The 18976-nt window shown below is 37.8% G+C and overlaps 1 protein-coding gene across 5 annotated transcripts in view; it reads right to left on the bottom strand.

The window, feature by feature from the left end:
- epsti1 (epithelial stromal interaction 1) overlaps nt 1-18976 on the bottom strand; it is a 66701-nt gene that overhangs the window by 32762 nt on the left and 14963 nt on the right. For 4 of the 5 annotated variants that reach the window (XR_012385263.1, XR_012385264.1, XM_005167961.6 and 1 more), the window contains exons 3-7: nt 15561-15644; nt 15394-15467; nt 15227-15310; nt 11426-11499; nt 8935-9022 (exon numbers count right to left, since the gene is read on the bottom strand). Coding sequence is in view for 3 of the 5 variants with exons in the window: in XM_005167961.6 (XP_005168018.2) it covers nt 8935-9022; nt 11426-11499; nt 15227-15310; nt 15394-15467; nt 15561-15644 (404 nt within the window). In the remaining 2 variants the exon portion in view is untranslated. Of the gene's footprint in view, nt 1-8934; nt 9023-9525; nt 11230-11425; nt 11500-15226; nt 15311-15393; nt 15468-15560; nt 15645-18976 lie in introns of those variants that run through there. The other variant, XM_073912587.1, reaches the window with a different exon arrangement.

Raw genomic sequence — 18976 nt, forward strand, 5'->3', positions numbered from 1 at the left:
GATGAAGTACAGCGATTTACTTCATCTTTACTTCATCAGCACAGCCGCCGGTCAGAACAATTATAAAGTAAGATGCTTCAATCCCTGTTTGTGGACGTTAAATTAGGTATATTTGTACATTAACATATCCAAACAGCAGTGGAGATTAACCTGTCTTCTGTCACATTTGTGTGCAAAAAGAGCGCAAAGCAAAATGCGTGCTCTGTCTGTCTGTCTGTGTGTGTGTGTGTGTGTGTGTGTGTGTGTGTCTGCGCTGTGTATCTGTGTGCGCTCGCATGAACTTTGTAACGACAAGTCAACGATGCAACTCCACAACCAATACGCATTGGCAAAGTTCTTACTGTAGTATTTCTCACAAACACTACGTGAGACCTGCTTCCTCTATGTCTGCCTGCTATCTGACGCAGCCGAAGGAGGACATTAAGGCACGCAGAAAGGCACGTATAAATGGTAGGCGGGGAGGACTAGCCTTAAAGGCCCAGTATGACAAAACCGCTCCCTGGTGTAAAAATGTATAAAATAGAATCTTGTAAAAGGTATAATGAAAAATATGAGTGTTTTGAGCTGAAACTTTACATACACATTCTGGAGACGCAAAACACTTATATTAAATCTGAAAAGAAGGGGTAACCTAGGTGCCTTTAAAGAAGTCAATCTTAAAGGCGGCTTGGTAAGACCCCATGACTTCAACTAGATATATAGTTATTAATCTCAATGGATTGTCAAATCCATTGAGGTTAATAACCATATAAAATTTGAGGCAGCTACTAGCAAATACAATTTCAGAACTGCACTTTCTGATTTATTAAGTTGTAAAATTCTGTCAAATAAAAAGTCTGTGAATTTGAATGTGCACATACACTTACGTAAGAGAAAAAAACAAAGTATACTTTGAGCTATAGCCAGAATAAGCTGCAAAGAAAACCAGACTTTATGCTGCAAATCAAATGTCTGACTAGTCTGTAGGTGGTGCTTTAAAGGAGCAACTTCTCCTAGAGAGTTTTACTGTTCAACAGCTAAACGCAGCAGGAAGATTAAATCAATCCCTGTAACCCATCCCTTGACAAAACCAAACCGGACCCCAGCCCCTGAGAGGTCCAGTGTGAAACTGGGCTTTGAAATGCATGTTAGCCGTGATGTTCTTCTGAAGTTCTCATAGCACTGTTCAGAAACACACTGCAAGGAGGGGCGAGTAGAGCGCTTGGAAGCTGAAGAGATCCTTTGTGTGTTTGGTCAGACGGCCTGGGGACAGCAGGCAGGGGCTGCTCTGTTTGGAATGGCCAGAGAGTAAGGGGAATAGGTGGGACGACCTGGGCCTGGCATCCTGGGAAGCCAATACAAAGGATCCTTTGCACAAACAGAGGATATGGAGGAGATTAATCTGTCTTGTGGAAGCATCACTGAAAGCATAACAATACTCGGTGGCCACAAAACCACATCAAGAACCCGTCTTTCCACAAACACTTTGATCGGCGGGCCTACGACATTTAGGTTGGAGCGTTTCATTACTTTGCCTGGAAGCCGTCCAGCCACTTAAGTCAATACAGCAAGAGAAAAGCACAATTGAATGGCCTGGTGAGTCGAGAGAGACAGAGCTGTGCTCAGAACACTGTTGCATGTTGTGTACCACGACCATGCAGTCCTAATGCACGATCTGTCTATAAGAGGGATTTTCCCCATTAGTCATCCAAAGGGAAGTCCTCGAAAATCTCAAACAAGGAACAATCGCCAAGCAGTTTTGAAAGCCGCACAACAAAACATCATTTGCTTGACACGAGACGATGCCATTTTTTAACTGTGCTGTCAGATGCCACTTTTAGTGGTTTGTGCAACATAAGAGGCAGCCCTCAAACCTCTCTCGGTCAGCCCTGCCCTCAATCCCCATCAGTCAAAACCAGAAATTAACTAGAGCTTGGGGCAAATTGCCACTGAGTGAGACAGAATGTGGCAATCTCTTCATAGTAAGATGCTTATATGACATTATTCTCATTATCTCATCATTAATCTATTCATTATTCTGATCATTTGCTACGGGCGTGTGGTTATGTTTACTGTTTTGTTTACCAAACATAAAACTTATTGTCATGGATGATTATTTGGTGCCACGATGAACTTTGCAATAACTGTACTGGACAGTTTCTTATTCTCAAGCAAATTATATTGGCAGCTGTCTGAACAAAACTTAGCATTTGTGTATGCTACTAAGATTATGAACTTTGATCACATTTACATGTGGTGAAGTTTAATCTATATAATGCCAAAATCACATTTCATTATCAGAGTGGATGTAACCATAGTTGTAAGCAACATAGGCTCATTCTGAAAACGTAGCCCTATATACAATTATGGAGCCAGAAGTATGTATGACTGCATTTAATTTTTTTAAATGAACACTGTGGGTTGGTATGACGCTGATCCTTTTCGCGCTTACCAGATGACAGCTTACCTCTGTATAAACGGCTTTCCGGCTGTAACCCGTTTGTCCAATTAGCTAACCATGTACGTCGGTGGACTTGGAACGCATAGAGGAGATGACCACAACGACGAGTTCAAGTTTGGCAAAGAACAACTCCAGGGGTCCGTTCTTCGTACGTGGATTACTCAGTTAGCTGGATTTGGATATTGACGATTTGACACGATCCAGGATCGTTTCGTTCTTCAAAGCTAATCCGAGAGTTGTTGTCATAGCAACAGTTCTGCTAGGTCAAACCTGATCGGGAGCAGGTTCAAGTCATATAAACAGGATTAGATCGGCTTAGTTCAAGCAAAGATAATACAGAAAGTATGTTCCGAATTCTGATATTTTATTACAGTAGTAGTTATATACACTTGGGAAAATGGTAATTTTTTAAAACTATATATATAAAATTATAGTCATTAATAAAATAAATAAAGTTATACATATTAATAAAACGTATGCAATCTGCACCCTCGAAATGAAAGTACAAAGACTGCCACCTGGTGGTGCAAAGAGAAAACTTATTGATATGAACTTTTTAGATCGCTTTAGTACAAATTGTGGATAATAGAAATGCACAATATGTGACTTTTTTAAAAGCAATAATACATTTATGCAGTCATAAACATGTTTTGATAGTTATGCCGGTGATTTGATGCTTCACAAAAGTTGCAGACGCCTTTACCAATATGAAAATGCTTTTGTAAACAACCAGTTATTCTTTACACCAATTAAAAAACGGCTACTATAATAAAGAAAATATTTTCTAAATGTAGAACTAAATACATTGATTTGCATTGAATGATGAATACACTTGACACATGAACGTGGAAAGCCTGCAGCTCACAACAAATGTGGAAGGTTATTGCGTGTCATATTTAACAAGCCGTTTACTGCTAATTTGATGTAATTTTGCTCACATGGATAATTGAATATTAATCAGATGATGTCATTACGCTGCTGTACCGTCAGCCAATCGTTGCATTGCTGATCATGATTTCGAGGATCGATAGATCTGTCCTTCACAACACACGCAGCGATCTCAGATCAGTTTATCCAGACATTCTAATCTGATTCGCGAACTCGTTTGAAGAACCAAATTAGCGAGAGATCAGTTATCAAGATTAAAAGATCCGGGATCTGCCAAATAATCTTAGATAATTTAAGCGAGGTACGAAGAACGGACCCCAGAAAGCAGGTAAGACAAAAACAGAAGCCAAAAAATAAAATAAACAGGTAAATTACAGGGTGAGAATGTGGTACAAATCAGACAAGGTCTTTTCTTTTTCTGAATTGCTTTTTAAATTTTTCGGTTGTGTTTAGGGAAGTGGGCGAGCGGGTAATTCTGTGCTTTTTAAAATATAATTGGTTGTGTTTAGGGAAGAGGGAGCGTGGGTCAGTCGATTGGTCAGTCAAACAGTCAGGCCTCGGGTGGATTTACGAGAGAACAGTAGGCGCAAATGGCACTCGCAAGAAAAATCTGACATCTCAAAATGTGTACACAGCGGCCTCTTGTGAATTCAGGGAAACAAAAACTGCAAAAAACATAGCTCCTGGGACATATCTGATGGTCTCCATGAATGTTTATAGAGGTACATTGTCAGAATGAGCCTGGGTTGGTAATTAGCTATGTTTCCATCCAAAAATGCGATTAAATCTATGTGCCAAACTGAAATAACGTATATACTGTAAGAAGTGCGAATAAAGCAGCGTTTCCATACAATGAGTCAAAGAGAACAAAATTTTCATTTCCTGGTTAACTGGCACCAAATATCAAATATAAAAATAGAAATTACAGCAGTAGAAGTTGCGTGAATCTTTTCTTTATTTAATAAACTACTTGCGTCTCAGAAGACATTGCTGACACAATGAATTCCTGGTGGCATTTTAAGGCATGAGATGTGGAGCACAGATAATTTTGACTATTCTGGAGGTCAATAATAATATAATAAAACTAATACTGAAATGTTTAAGGTGTTTTAGAATGACCAAAACAACATTTCAGATGCTTTACAATGTGCTCACTCTGCTGATTTGTCACATTTTTATCGTCACATGATCTTATATACATGATATAAGAAAATCACATTACTTTTTAATGCACATCCTGGAATTTGGTTAATAAAACTGTTTCCATCGTAGTTTATGCGCATCTTTACTTATCGAGTAAAAAGTTTATCCTACTTAGTTATGTGCATACGTTTTTTAATGCACATTTTCACAGGTTATGTGCATTGTGGTGTTTCCATCAACCAATTTTTAAGCACATATCCAAATTGCACATAAAATTAGGTGGATGGAAACATAGTTATTGTTTTAAATGTGAGTGCTGTCAATGTAAAACTTGCATTGTGATGAAAACAGAGGTGCAATAGAACTTAAATCTTTAAAGTCCATAAGAAAACAAAATTTTAAATATTTATTTTGACAGCTCACATTTTTATTCTTACATTGGATAATTAATCAATGCAAGTTAATTCACTGAAAAAAATATTTATCTGAAAATCAAAGTTGGACCATTTGCATCCACATTTGAAGTGGATGTCCTTCTGTTGATGTCAACAAGGACTTCTATAGCAACTGTCAATCAATAACCTTAACCACGCCTCTCTCACTATTAATTTGCTGTAAGAAAATGATGCAGAGAAGAAAGCCCCGCCCCACACTCAATTTTCAGTTTTAGTTGCAAGCACATCAACAAACTGACACAAAAGTCTCAGCAACGTCCATTTCACATGGACTTTAATGTGAAAGAATGAGTAAAAGACCACATATTTTAACAAGAACCCCAATGACAGCAATGTTAAAATGTACTGTAAACAAGTACAATCAGCACACAATTTGTCAATGTGGAAGTGCATTTGTTTTGGTGATTGTTTTAGAACTTCTGGCTCAACTGCCTTTGGGGGAAATAAGTATGAATAATAAACGTCAGAAAACGCTTAAACTATTTGCTCTACAAACAGGTGTGTTTATGACTATACTGTACATAAAAAGTTGAATTTTATAATAAGAAAATATCAGTTTACAACATCAAACAGCTTAACAAGCCATTATTTATGTCTGAAAACAAATGGAGTTGAATGAGACCGGAAGTCTCAAGCCAAAAAAGTGAATGTTTTAAAGCTGAAAAACTGTTAAACAGACTTGGCTTTGCTACTATAAACTGTGTCTGTCAAGTCTGATGTGCTTTAGCTCAACGACTGGGAATGGGAGAGCTATGGTATAAATGAAACGCTGTTGGTTATCTATTAAAAGGTGAGTGGCTACACTATGTCTCAATTTATTTTCATGTTTCTGTTGTAATTTTGACACACATTAAACAGTACTGCACATTTCAAGGTACATGAAGAGACATTTAAAGGTGCCATAGAATGAATATCCGGATTTTCCTTGGAATAGCTGAAGTGTCAGAGTTTAGTACATGGCAATGACATACCGTAGCCTTAAACACCATTGTTTTCTCATTCCTGTGTAAATCCTATAAGTGTGAAATTCTGGTGAAAATAGACTGATTATTTACACCGGATCATTAATATGCATGTCCAAGGAAGCATTTGTTTGTCCATAATGTTTTCTAGTGAGAATACAACGATATTTTTTTCCCTTTTTTTATACGTCAATCTAAGCTTGTATACTTAATATGTATGTGAGACTCTTATTTTGAAAATGGCTTAAAAGGAAAGTAAAAGAGCATAAGAAAAGATGCATACATTTTGATTGATTTGTTTAATGTGTATAATCAAAAGTTGCCGCATATGTTTGTATTGTGGCACCAGACACATTTAAATGGCTGAATATAAGTGTGTAATGCACGTTCATGCATCAAGTCATATCACTCAGCTCTTACTGTGATTTTTCTGAAGTTAAAGAAAGGTGATAAACGTCAAAGACTCATCTGTTTATGTAAAGGTCTATATCAGGGGTGCTCAATCCTGTTCCTGGAGATCTACCTTCCTGCGGATTTCAGTTGCTACCTGTTACCACGACTGGGGTGGAGTGACAGGAAACAACAGGAGGTAAGATCCAATATGCAGGTTTATTCAATGTCAGGCAAGCAGTGGTCATCAGGTGCAAACGGGTATATTAAGGCAGTCCAGAATCGTAAACGTTAAACAGGCAAATGGTCAAAAGGCAGGCGGCTAAACAGGATAACAAAGGTACAAGGCTGGGATCGAGACACGGAGAAACAAGACAGGGAAACGCTTCGTAATGTCACACTGGGAAAACAAGACTCGGCAAACTGGTAGCGTGAGAGAGTGGCTTATGAATGGAGTGAAATCAGTCTGTGAACAAGGTCCAGCTGGTGTTTGCAATCAGGATAGATGACTGAACAGACGTGCGTGTTTGGGAGCAGTGCATGTATGAAAATGTAGTCCTGGGAAAAGCAGAAATGTAGTTTAGAGAGTTCGTGTGAAAACCAGGGATCCTCTGGGAAGCGATCGCTGGTTGTGTGACACTACCCATATCAAACACACCTGCCTGTAATTATCAAGTGGTGTTCAGGTCCTAATTAATTGGTTCAGGTGTGTTTGATATGGGTAGCAACTGAAATCTGCAGCAAGGTAGATTTCCAGGAGCAGGATTGAGCACCCCTTGTCTATATTAATTCCTGCATTTTTATATAAACTAAAACAACAAAATACAACACTAAATACATCCGCTTCTTTTGTGGAGTATATTTATAATTTAGATTACTCTCAACCACAACACAACTCTGTAGCAAACTAGGTAACTCTGATGGCATAAAGACAGCTTACTTACTTCTTCTAGCTAAATTAAACCTCTCAATTACTCAATTAGATTTTTTTTTTGACAACTGTAGCATGATTATTTTGCAAGGGTGTATTTCAGAGTACGTCACACTCTGTGATCGTCATTTACTGACCTGAGCTGCCTGAGCACTAAAGCAGAGCTCATTAATATTTAGAACCATTCAAATATATATAAAAAAACAACCATATCATATAGGAGCGAATTCCTAGGGTAGGGAAAGGGCATGTAAAACCATTTCTGGAGAATTTTTACACTTTCCTGTTGACATCAAAGAACAATTCAATCCAGGCTCATTCTCGAAAACATACCATTATATACATTTTTGGAAACCTTGAAATACGTCCCAGGAGCTAAATTTTTCTGTAGTTTTTGTTTTTGCGAATTCATCAGAGGCCACTGTGTATGCTTTGTGAAAACTCAAATTTCTTTCACCGAGTGCCATTCGTGCTTGCTCTTCTCGCATAAATCCACCAGAGGCCGCTGTCACCAATTGACCCACCCGCCCACTTCCCTAAACCCAACCGACAAGTTTAAAAAGCAATCCAGAAAAAGAAAGCCACCTACTTTTTACTATGCTTTCACATACTTACCCTGTTGTTTAGTAGTTTATTTTATTTTTTGGATTCTGTTTTTGTCTTTCCACTTTCTGGAAGCTTTCTTAGCCAGACTCGAATCTCATTGTTGTGGTCAACTTGTCTATGCATCTAAAATCCAGCGGTATATGCTGCCAGCCACAGGACAAACTGGTAACAATGGGAAAGCCATCCATGAGGAGTGGTCAGCTGCTAGTGCGAAAAGAAATGGCGTAATACTGCCCTGTATCATCAGTTTTAAAGACAAAATGCAGCCATACATATGTGGTTACATAATTTTCGATCTCCAGAAATGTATATATGGCTACGTTTTCAGAATGAGCCTATGTTGTTTTTTTTGTAGCGACGTCTAAAAATCATTTCCAAGGAGTAGTCATTACCTTCTAATAAAGAAAGGAATTTCTCCTGCCACTGGCATTGTTGAAATCATTGTACCGTTTATGATTCATCAAAAGTCTCTTTTAAGTCTCTTAAAAAACATAAATAAAAACAAAGCATGATCTTTATCTATTTGTTTGGTAACCGCAGAATTATACTACTGATCTGAAGCTGTAAATTTGCGGAGGTTAGCATTAATTAACACATCCTGTCAGACTGTTTATATCATGGGCTGAGACTCTGGCTCCTTTCCCGGTACTTTTGCTCAAACCATACAGGTTATTCCACACCAGACTCTCTTTTTTGTTGCATTCTCACAGACCCCTCTCTTGCTTTTGTGTTCGCTGTGAACTCTGGGAAGTCCCCTGAACTCTGCTTGCCTCACCATTCAGAAGCAACACTTGCTTCTCTGCGCTAGCTCACTTAAGGCTACAGGAAGGCTACATGTTTACAACTTTGAAGGCTCTCCGATTGTGTGCGGCTAATGAGGAGATCATTTGGAGAGAAACTAGCTCTGCAGCAAGCCGATTCCTCCATGCAGTTCAATGTGCCATGTCAAAGAAAGCTCCCGAGTGAGGACTGTTTACTTTGAAAACATACATCAAAGTCAGATCAATTGGTGTGAATTATTCCAGTGCCTTGGGCTCTAACCTCAGCGCCACAGCTATGCACAAGAGGCTTGAACTTGGGCCTATGGAGCACACAATGCATTTTTGGCCTCTGTCTTACCCAGGGTGATGCTGGTATGGAATTGCTGGCTGCCATGGAAACGGTACTGGAGGACCTCTCAAATCTTTGAAGAAACTCCTCTGTTTTCCTGCAGGAGGAAGGGACATAATTATGATTACAGGGATAGTTTATCCAAACAAATGAAAACTCTGTTGTCATTCACTTGTCCGCATGTTGTTCCAAACCCATTTCAGCGTCTTTCTTCCAGAAATTACAAAAAAAGTGCACTGTTTTTCAAAGCACTAAACTAACCTTAAAGTAAGCTACTTTAAAAAAAGTAAGAGATTACAAATTACTGACTACTACTGTACTCTGATTCCATATTAACTTTTCTTTGAAGTTATTTTTAAAACATATAAAATATAACTATACAAATGCTAAATAAACTGAATAAATTTAATAATTTAATATTCACTGAAAATCATTACAATGGGTTGATCACAGCAGCTTGACATTTTCAAGAATTAAAAACTTTACCCACAACCTAAAATTCTCCCATAATTCACTCTGCTGGCAAACAGTTTGCTAACAGACTACAGATCCGCCATATTATGGACTACAACTCTATACATGCACTTCGCATACACACACCTGTTCCTACTGTAGTTTCGGTGATGAGACACACTCAGATACAGTTGACGTTGCTCAAAGACTAAATACTAAGACTATAAAGACAGCACACACACAAACACACACACACACTCACACACACACACACGCACGCACACACACACACACACACACACACACACACACACACACACACACACACACACACACACACACACACACACATAGTGGTGAGTCTTGTTGTACAGTTTTGTGAACATTACGATGCGGTTTCCTTGCCTTGTCTTGCTGTGTTTTTGACCCTCACTTTGTTTGTTTGTTTACATTGCCTGTTGCCTGTCTGTACTGACTATCGCCTATGTATTTGACTACGACTCTACGATTCTACAGTGGCTGAGAGAGCCGAAAAGCTGCATTTTAAGAAAGCAAATGCATTTAGAAAAAACACCAGCAAATAAAGAAAAGATCTTCAGCAATTTGATAGTGTAGTTGAGTTGGTGTTTTTGGGCACCAATGTCCTCCTTGGTGACGAGAATTTTCATAGAATGCTTTCTGTTCAAATGCTTGAACAAGTGTCTGGTGAAGTTAAAAGCAGTCGAAAGTTCTTTGGAGACCGGACTGAATTTCACAGCAATATTTTTGTTTTTACGCTCAATGAAATCAACGTAATGTCTGATATTTCCACTTGAAGAAACAATAACTCTCGACAGCAACCCTTTCAACTTGCATTTTCCAGCAATTTAAAAGCGCATGCTCATTAAGCCGTGATTAAAAAAATAAATAAATAAATAAAAAAAATTCTTCTAAAAACTACATTTGTAACGCAAGTAATGAATTACATTGACTTTAGTTACTGTTATCAAATTACACAAATTTAAAATGTAATTCTGATATTACTCTATCCTTAAATATGTAACCGTGGAATGCATTACACCTAATTCTGATGCTAACCAAATTTATATCTTATAATATTGTAAAGGGCGCATATTAGCACACAAAGGTTGGGGTGAATACATTAGAATGTATTTTGTTATGAACTGCAAATACTTGACCACCAAAAGTAGTTAAAAATTTGCATTTACTCATTTAGTAGATGCTTTTTTCCTTACAAGTATGGATAATAGAAGCCCTTCAAATCATCAGAGAGTAGCATTATATAATTGTTTATACAAGTAGAGTTCATTGTCCTGAAATGCTCCGGGTGCTCGGGTTTACCCCACAGTCCAAAGAAATGTGGTATAAGTGAATTGGACTAACAACATTGGCTGTAGTGTAGGTGTGTAAATGTTAGTGTATGGGTGTTTCCCAGCACTGGGTTGCTGCTGGAAGGGTTTCCGCTGTGTAAAACATATGCTGAATAAGTTGGCGGTTCATTTCCCTGTTCATTCCCCTGATAATTAAAGGGACTAAGCTGACGGAAAATTAATAAATAAATGATTCTTACACAAAACAATAAGAGTTTAAAACAATTTAATATAGTGCAAAATTGCACTAAATATGAACTACATGTCTTCTGATGCTTTTATTTACCCATTTTCCCTACGTCTGCACTGTTTGCTTTCATCGTTTTAAAAATAGCAGCATGAAAAACACATTTCTCCTTCTGTTTCATTTTGAAGTCATGTGGATCTGCATTGACATGAGATTAAATGATGACAGATGTTTTACTGCCAACAGCACAGATAAGATGAAACGATGATTTCAATAACGTGTAGGATTCCTTGCCTGTGATTTCAATCACCTCTTGCCAGGAGCTCTAAACAATGACATATTTTCTGTTGAACTTACAAAAAGTAAACCTTCATGGTTCTTTTCTTTTCTTTATTTTGAGTAATTGCCAATAGCAGCTTAACACCCTATTTCCTCCTTTAAACAAAGCACACAATCAATCTAGAAAGATGCAAGAAAAATATTGACATACTTTTGTTTGTCTTGTTGGTGTTGCTGCTTTCTCCTTTCGTCTTCTTGCTTTTTCCTCATTTCTAGCTTATTGGCCTGCAATTCAATGCATCAAAAGTGATGAGTGCAGATGTTTACATGCTTTATCCAATCTCATCTTAATATGCAACATGAACTAAAAGCTAATCCATTGAAAATAAGATTAAACATTGTGGTTCTGTGTTCCTTTTTTGTTGCTAAATATCAATTGTTTTGTTCATTTGAATTGTCACATCAAATGATATTCTTATAACAAAAGACATAGTGTACAATATGCATGTAATGAAAGATGTTTCAGATAATACTGTTGTTTTTTTGTTTCTGTTACAGTACTGTTTCTACTGTACTTTCAAACTACTGAACTATCACTATTAAGGTAAGGTAAAGAATATGTATTCATTTAGCACATCTCATACCAACCCAAGCTCATTGCCGATATGTACCCAGGTCTACATTTCTGGGGACTGCAAAATACGTAAATGGAGGTACATCCGTCATGTCATTTTCATCCGCTTATCCGGGGCCGTGTCGCAGGGACAGCAGTCTTAGGAGAGAATTCAAGACTTCCCTCTTCCTGGACACTTCCTCCAGCTCCTCTGGGGGATCCTGAGGTGTTCCCAGGCCAGCCTAGAGACATAGTCCTTCCAGCATGTTCTGGATCTTCCCCGAGGCCTCCTCCCGGTGGGACATGCCTGGAACACCTCCCTAGGTAGGCATCCAGGAGGCATCCGAAACAGATCCAAAACACACTTCTCTCGATGTGGAGGAACAGCGGCTCTACTTCGAGCTCCTCTTGGGTGACAGAGCTCTTCACCCTGTCAATACGGTGTGCCCTGCCACCCTGCGAAGGAAACTCATTTCAGCCGCTTGTATTTAAGGTTTTGTCCTTTTGGTCATGACCCAAAGTTCATGACCAGACGTGAGTGTAGGAACGTATATTGACCAGTAAATTGAAAGCTCTGCCTTTCGGCTCAGCTCCTTCTTCTACCACAAAGGACCAGTATATCGACTGCATTACTACTGTCACTGCACCGATCCGCCTGTCATCTCATGCTCCAACCTTTCCTCACTCATGAACAAACCCCCAAGATACTTGAACTCCTCCACCTGGCGTAAGGACTTTCCTCCAACCTGGGGGTGGCAATCCACCTTTTTCCCGGTGGAGCACCATAGCTTTAGACTTCAGTGCTGATTCTCATCCCAGCTACTTTACACTCAGCAGCAAACCTCCCCAGTGCATGCTGAAGATCCATGTTCGATGAAGCCAACAGAACAACATCTTCTGTGAATAACAGAGATGAAATCCTGCTGATTTAAAGTTTTGTCCATAAAAATTATGAACAGAATTAGCGACAAAGTGCAGCCCTGCTGGAGCCCAACATGCACTAAACAGTCTAACTTATTGCTGGCAATGCTAACCAAAATCCTAGTCTGTTTATACAGGGACAAGACAGATCATAACAAAGCGCCTCTGACTCCATACTCCCACAGCACCCTCCACAGAATGCCACAAGGCACACGGTCGAATGCCTTCTCCAAGTCTAAAAAACACATGTGGACACATGGTGAGGGTGTAGAGCTGATCCAGTGTGTCACGGCCCAGACGAAAACGGCATTGTTCCTCCTGGATCCAAGGTTCAACCAGGTACATCTTCTATAAGTTTTTGTTTTTGCAAATCCTCTAGAGGGTGTTGTGTTTGCTTATTGATGATCACAAATTCCTCTCGCACGTCCTCTTCTCACGTAAATCCACCAGAGGGCGCAATATACACTTTACTTAACTAGGCAAGCTTGCTGTCAACTGACTGACCTATCCACCCACCCCCCAATCTAAACCAAATTGATATTGTTTTCAAAATCAATCTAGAAAAACAAAAGCTGTCAGGCCGCGTGATTTCAGTTTTTAGTCTGTTGTTTATTTATTAATTTTTGCGTTCTTTACCGGACTCAAAGCCCATCGTCGCAGTCAACTCAGATCTACGACCCAAGTCTGCCAATGTACAGGGGGTGAGCTGGGCAAACTGGTAACACTGAAAAAAGCCGTCCACACGAAGGTAAGTGGTTGGCGGATACCGCTCAAATAATCAGAAGCCATCAGTGGCCTCATATTAGCCCGTAGCATTCTTTTTAAAGACTAAATAGCCAGACATACTTCTGGATACATAATCTGTGCTCTCCAGAAATGTAGACAGGGTTACGTATTCACAATGAGCCTGTACTGCTTCCAACATAGGCTCATTCTGAAACATAGCCTTATATACGTTTCTGAAGATCTCAAATTATGTAGCCAAAGCTACGTATGGCTGTATTTCATCTTTAAAATGACGGTATGACATCTTTCCTTTTTTTACTTACCAGCTGACCGGTTACCTCTGTTACCAGTTTGTCCAGTAGTTCGACATGTACAATGGAAGACTTGAAATGCAGAGTGGAGTTCAGCCTTTTTAATGAAAACATCATTAGGTATTTGTGTCACTTTTTCTCTTTAAGTTCCATTAATCTTGGATATTTACAAACAAATAGACAACAAATTATAAAAATATTCTATTTTTCCTAATCTTCTTTTATATTTTTCTAATTTATCACATTTTCACCACAAAATTAGTTCTTTTTTGGTCAACATAATTAACATATTTTGACATTGTATTAAATCGTTTGATTACAGAAGAGTGCAGTTTTTTATTTATTTATTTATTTTTTTTTAAGGTGTCCATGTTACACTTAACTTTTTACTTAAACTTTACTTTTACTTTAACTGTTTTATTATTTATTTACCTTCTGAAGAATAATAATTAGGGGGAGGACACACAGTGGTTCAGTGGGTAGCACTGTCACCTTAGAGCAAGAAGGTCGCTGGTTTGAGTCTCTGCTAGGTCAGTTGGAATTTTTGTGTGGAGTTTGCATGTTCTCCTCGTGTTCATGTGAGTTTCCTCTGAGTGCTTCGGCTTCCCCCACAATTCAATGACATGCGCTACAGGGGAGTTGAATAAACTAAACTGACCGTAGTGTATGCATGTGAATGAATGTGTATACATGTTTTTCAGTACTGAGTTGCAGCTGGAAGGGCATCCGTTGTGTAAAACATATGCTGGATAAGTTGGCGGATTATTCCGCTGTGGCGTCCCCTGATGAATAAAGGCACTAAGCTGAAGGAAAATGAGTGAATGAATGGATAAAATAATAATTAATTACATAGACTGTACTTACTATATGTTTAGAGTTACAATGTGAGTAGGTATAGGGTTAGTTGCATGTAATTATGGATACTACAGGATATACGGAACATGAAGAACACCTTAGAATAAAGTGTTACCCATTTGTTAATCATTACACAATCATTCTTTTGCACTTCTTGTTTGATGCAGACAGCATTTAATTTGCTTTTTACTTGTACTGTGGACAACTAAAATAAAGTTGAATCTTTTTCAACTTGTCCTAAGGTTATTATATCCCTAAAATTTGAGATCTGGCAAGCAGAGCATATTTTAGGAACTTTGGTGTCTGTGGTCACTGGAATAATTGGAGTCATCAATCACACAACCTAATGTGGCAGCAGCACTGAAGGCTGAAGTCTAATATCTCATTTAATTGCAGAGAATTTGATAACGCGTGTGCTGCCTGCAGTGACATCTGGAGTTATAAAGTCTGAATTACAAAGGCATCATAAAAACAGCACTTAATTCGAACACAAGACAGAGGACCAGATGAAGTTGTATAGATGTGAGTCACAGAATACCCTGCAGGACTGCTGTAAAAAGTCAGATGTAAACAATGTCTTGTATACCTTCTCTCGCTGTTTGGCCTTCATCTTCTCATTTGTTTCTTCCTCTGCCTGTCTTTTCATTTTATCCATTTCCTCCTTTTTGACCTGTATGGATTTTCAAATATACCGTTAAGTACATTAAACAACACACATAAAGGATTTTAGGAAATTAACTTCCTACTGTAAACCTTTTTTTCAATCTTTGAGTTCCGTGCATTCACCCACTGTTTCTGTCTGACTTCTTCCAATGAAACGTTGCCACCTGCGAGAATGAATACATCTGAAGTTTTAGAGGCTTAACTGTTTTTTTTTCCCCTCAAGATCAAGACTCCCATGTGTTTCCTCTCTGCATTACCTAGTCTCTCTGGAGGCAGATGAATGGGACCGGGACGATTCTCCTCCTTCAGTCTCCTCAGATTCTCCTCTCCTTTCTGTGAGACTACAGAGAGGAATGTAAGTGTTTTTCAGCTCAGGGATGGCAACTGGAAGTTTTTAAAACAAAGGGTCGAAATACGTGCTTCAACCTAAATTTTTGTGAAAAATTAAACGCAGTAGTTAAACGCAGTTTCTCTTCAATTTATAGGTAAAACGATTGCTATGGGACAGTGATGCCAAAAACTTTTGATCCTTTTCATACTAATGGCATTCATTCATTCATTCATTCATTCATTTATTCATTCATTCATTCGTTCATTTATTCGGCTTAGTCCCTTATTTGCACTCGCTTCAAATGTTATCCCTCAATTGAATGGGCATTATCAGTGGTTTTCAACTAATAGATATGGTTATCACTTATTAGCTGATAAATATGCACCTTCTGGTAGGTTTAGAAGACTTTTATCATCCATCCACATAAAAAAGCAAGACTCCAGATCCAGATCTGTTTGTACATTACTGTGATGATTGGGTTTAGGGTTGGGGTAGGTAGAGGTTAATAAAATAAAATTAATACAGAATTTAATAAATAATTAAATAAATAATTCAACTTCAAGCCACAGCTGTGATCTATATCTAATTGACCATGTGGATGGATAATAACAGCTTTCTGAGCCTACCAGTAGGTGCAGAAGGCCCCTACTGGCCTATATCTATCAGCTGATAACCACCGATAAAGTACATTCAATCAAGTGATGACATTTGAATAGGCTGTTATTTATTGGGGGTCGCCACATCGGAATGAACCAACAACTATTCCGGCATATTTTTTACACAGCGGATGCCCTTCTGGCCGCAAACCAGTACTGGAAAACACCTGTATACTCTCACATTCACACACGCACTCATACACTGTGGCTAATTTTGTTTACCCAATTCACCTATAGCGCATGTCTTTGGACTGTGGGGGAAAACGAAGCACCTGAAGGAAACCCACGCCAATGAGTTGTGGTTCTCTGTGGTGACCCCAGATTAAGTCGAATAGAAAATGATTGAATGACTGAATGAATGAATGAATGAACAGTAAACATGAATCATGAACCACAGCAAATAAAAATGACAAAGCATCTTAAAAAGCAGAGTAAACTTGAACCCGCTCTCCTCCTCAAACACTAGCAGAGTGCAAGTAATGGGATTGATCATGACTGAAGAGGAGTGATCACTGATCACTGTGGGATGCCTAGAGATGCTGTATAGGTAATACATGGTTCAAGTTCATTTTCACAGCAATACCACAGTATAGCTAAGTCAACCTTGTGCTGTGTTTGTTCTTGTCCTTTTTTTGATGATCAATGCAATAACCTACCCTGTAACATGGAATTTGCTGGCTATTTGTTAACGGACGTATCAGCGCCAATGACGATTATTGTATTGTCAGTCCTTGACAGGAGCTTCATTGTTTTCTCTAGCTTGCAAAGTATGTATTTAATTGTGTGTTGTCGTGACTTATAATCACTCTGCACAGGTTATGTATGTCTCTAGTTTACTCATTGTTGTTGCTCTTCTCTTTAAGCAACATAGAGGTGTTTTTTCTGAATTAATCAGTCACTCTGAACGAATTGTTTGTGCGAAAGATTCAGTAACTAAATCGTAAGGACTTTCTGCAAACTAAAAAAAACCTAATGTAAAATTTTTAAGTCCCCCCTCAACAGTCCATGTTTCTATAATCAGAATTTTATTTTTAAAACATTAATCTCATAACATTATTTTACTGTAATTGCAATGTAAATACACTAATATCTTTAAACTTAAACCCTCAGTTTACATACATTTAATTATTATTTTATATGTCGTTTCTGTGCCACTTGAGCAAATGCATTTTAATTCAGCAGATGACACAGATTTCATTCAACAATCATTAGTTATTTGGTCTGAATCATTTACACGAGTTCATAAAAACGGTATTAAATTTGTAAATTTTAATTATGAATTGAAACTTAGTTTCATGATAAATCAGCCGGTATATAGTTAAATATAATAAATAGTTAAGGTATTCTAACAATGATAATTAAAAAAAACCCTAACCCTAACTACAAGTTATAAGCCTACAGAATGCTGTTTGAATGGGGAAATAAATGGAGAACATGTGAATCGCAAACTATGGGCAACTAGTTAGTAAAGCACATTCAAAATCACATTACAGTGATATTTTATTGTCTGTAGGTATAATCAACAAAATCACTTTAGGTAAAATGAAAAAAGAAAACAAAACAATTTCAACTAGACAGTAAAGTTCGTCGAGACAAACTTTGAGGCTGGCTTGACAAAGCCTGTTGGTAATAGTTTATTTAGTTTAAAAACAGTTTGAAAAAGTATAAGTAGCATGTTATTAGCATGATTCTAGCATGCATTAGCATGATTCTAACATGGGTTAGCATGCTATTAGCATGAGTGTAGTACAAATTAGCATTTTATTAGCATGATTCTAGTATAAATTAGCATGTTATTAGCATGCTTCTAGCATGAATTAGCATGTTACTAGCATGATTCTAGAATAAATTAGCATGTCACTAGCATGATTCTAGTATGAATTAGCATGCTACTAGCATGATTCTAGCATGAATTAGCATGTTACTAGCATGATCCTAGCATGAATTAGCATGTTACTAGTATGTATCTAGCATGAATTAGCATGTTACTAGCATGATTCTAGCATGATTCTAGTATGAATTAGCCTGTTACTATCATGAATCTAGTATGAATTAGCAGGTTATTAGCATGATTCTAGCATGAATTAGCATGATTCTAGTATGATTTAGCATGTTACTAGAATGATTCTAGCAAGAATTAGCATGTTACTCGCATGATTCTAGCATGAATTAGCATGTTATTAGCATAATTATAGTATGAGTTAGCATGTTACTAGCATGATTCTAGCATGAATTAGCAGGTTATTAGCATGATTCTAGCATGAATTAGCATGATTCTAGTATAAATTAGCATGTTACTATCATGAATCTAGTATGAATTAGCAGGTTATTAGCATGATTCTAGCATGAATTAGCATGATTCTAGTATGAATTAGCATGTTACTAGAATGATTCTAGCAAAAATTAGCATGTTACTCGCATGATTCTAGCATGAATTAGCATGTTATTAGCATGATTCTAGTATGAATTAGCCTGTTACTATCATGAATCTAGTATGAATTAGCAGGTTATTAGCATGATTCTAGCATGAATTAGCATGATTCTAGTATGAATTAGCATGTTACTAGAATGATTCTAGCATGAATTAGCATGTTACTCGCATGATTCTAGCATGAATTAGCATGTTATTAGCATGATTATAGTATGAATTAACATGTTACTAGCATGATTCTAGCGTGAATTAGCA

The sequence above is a fragment of the Danio rerio genome, chromosome 9 (genome assembly GCF_049306965.1).
Source record: "Danio rerio strain Tuebingen ecotype United States chromosome 9, GRCz12tu, whole genome shotgun sequence".
Taxonomy (NCBI): Eukaryota; Metazoa; Chordata; class Actinopteri; order Cypriniformes; family Danionidae; genus Danio; species Danio rerio.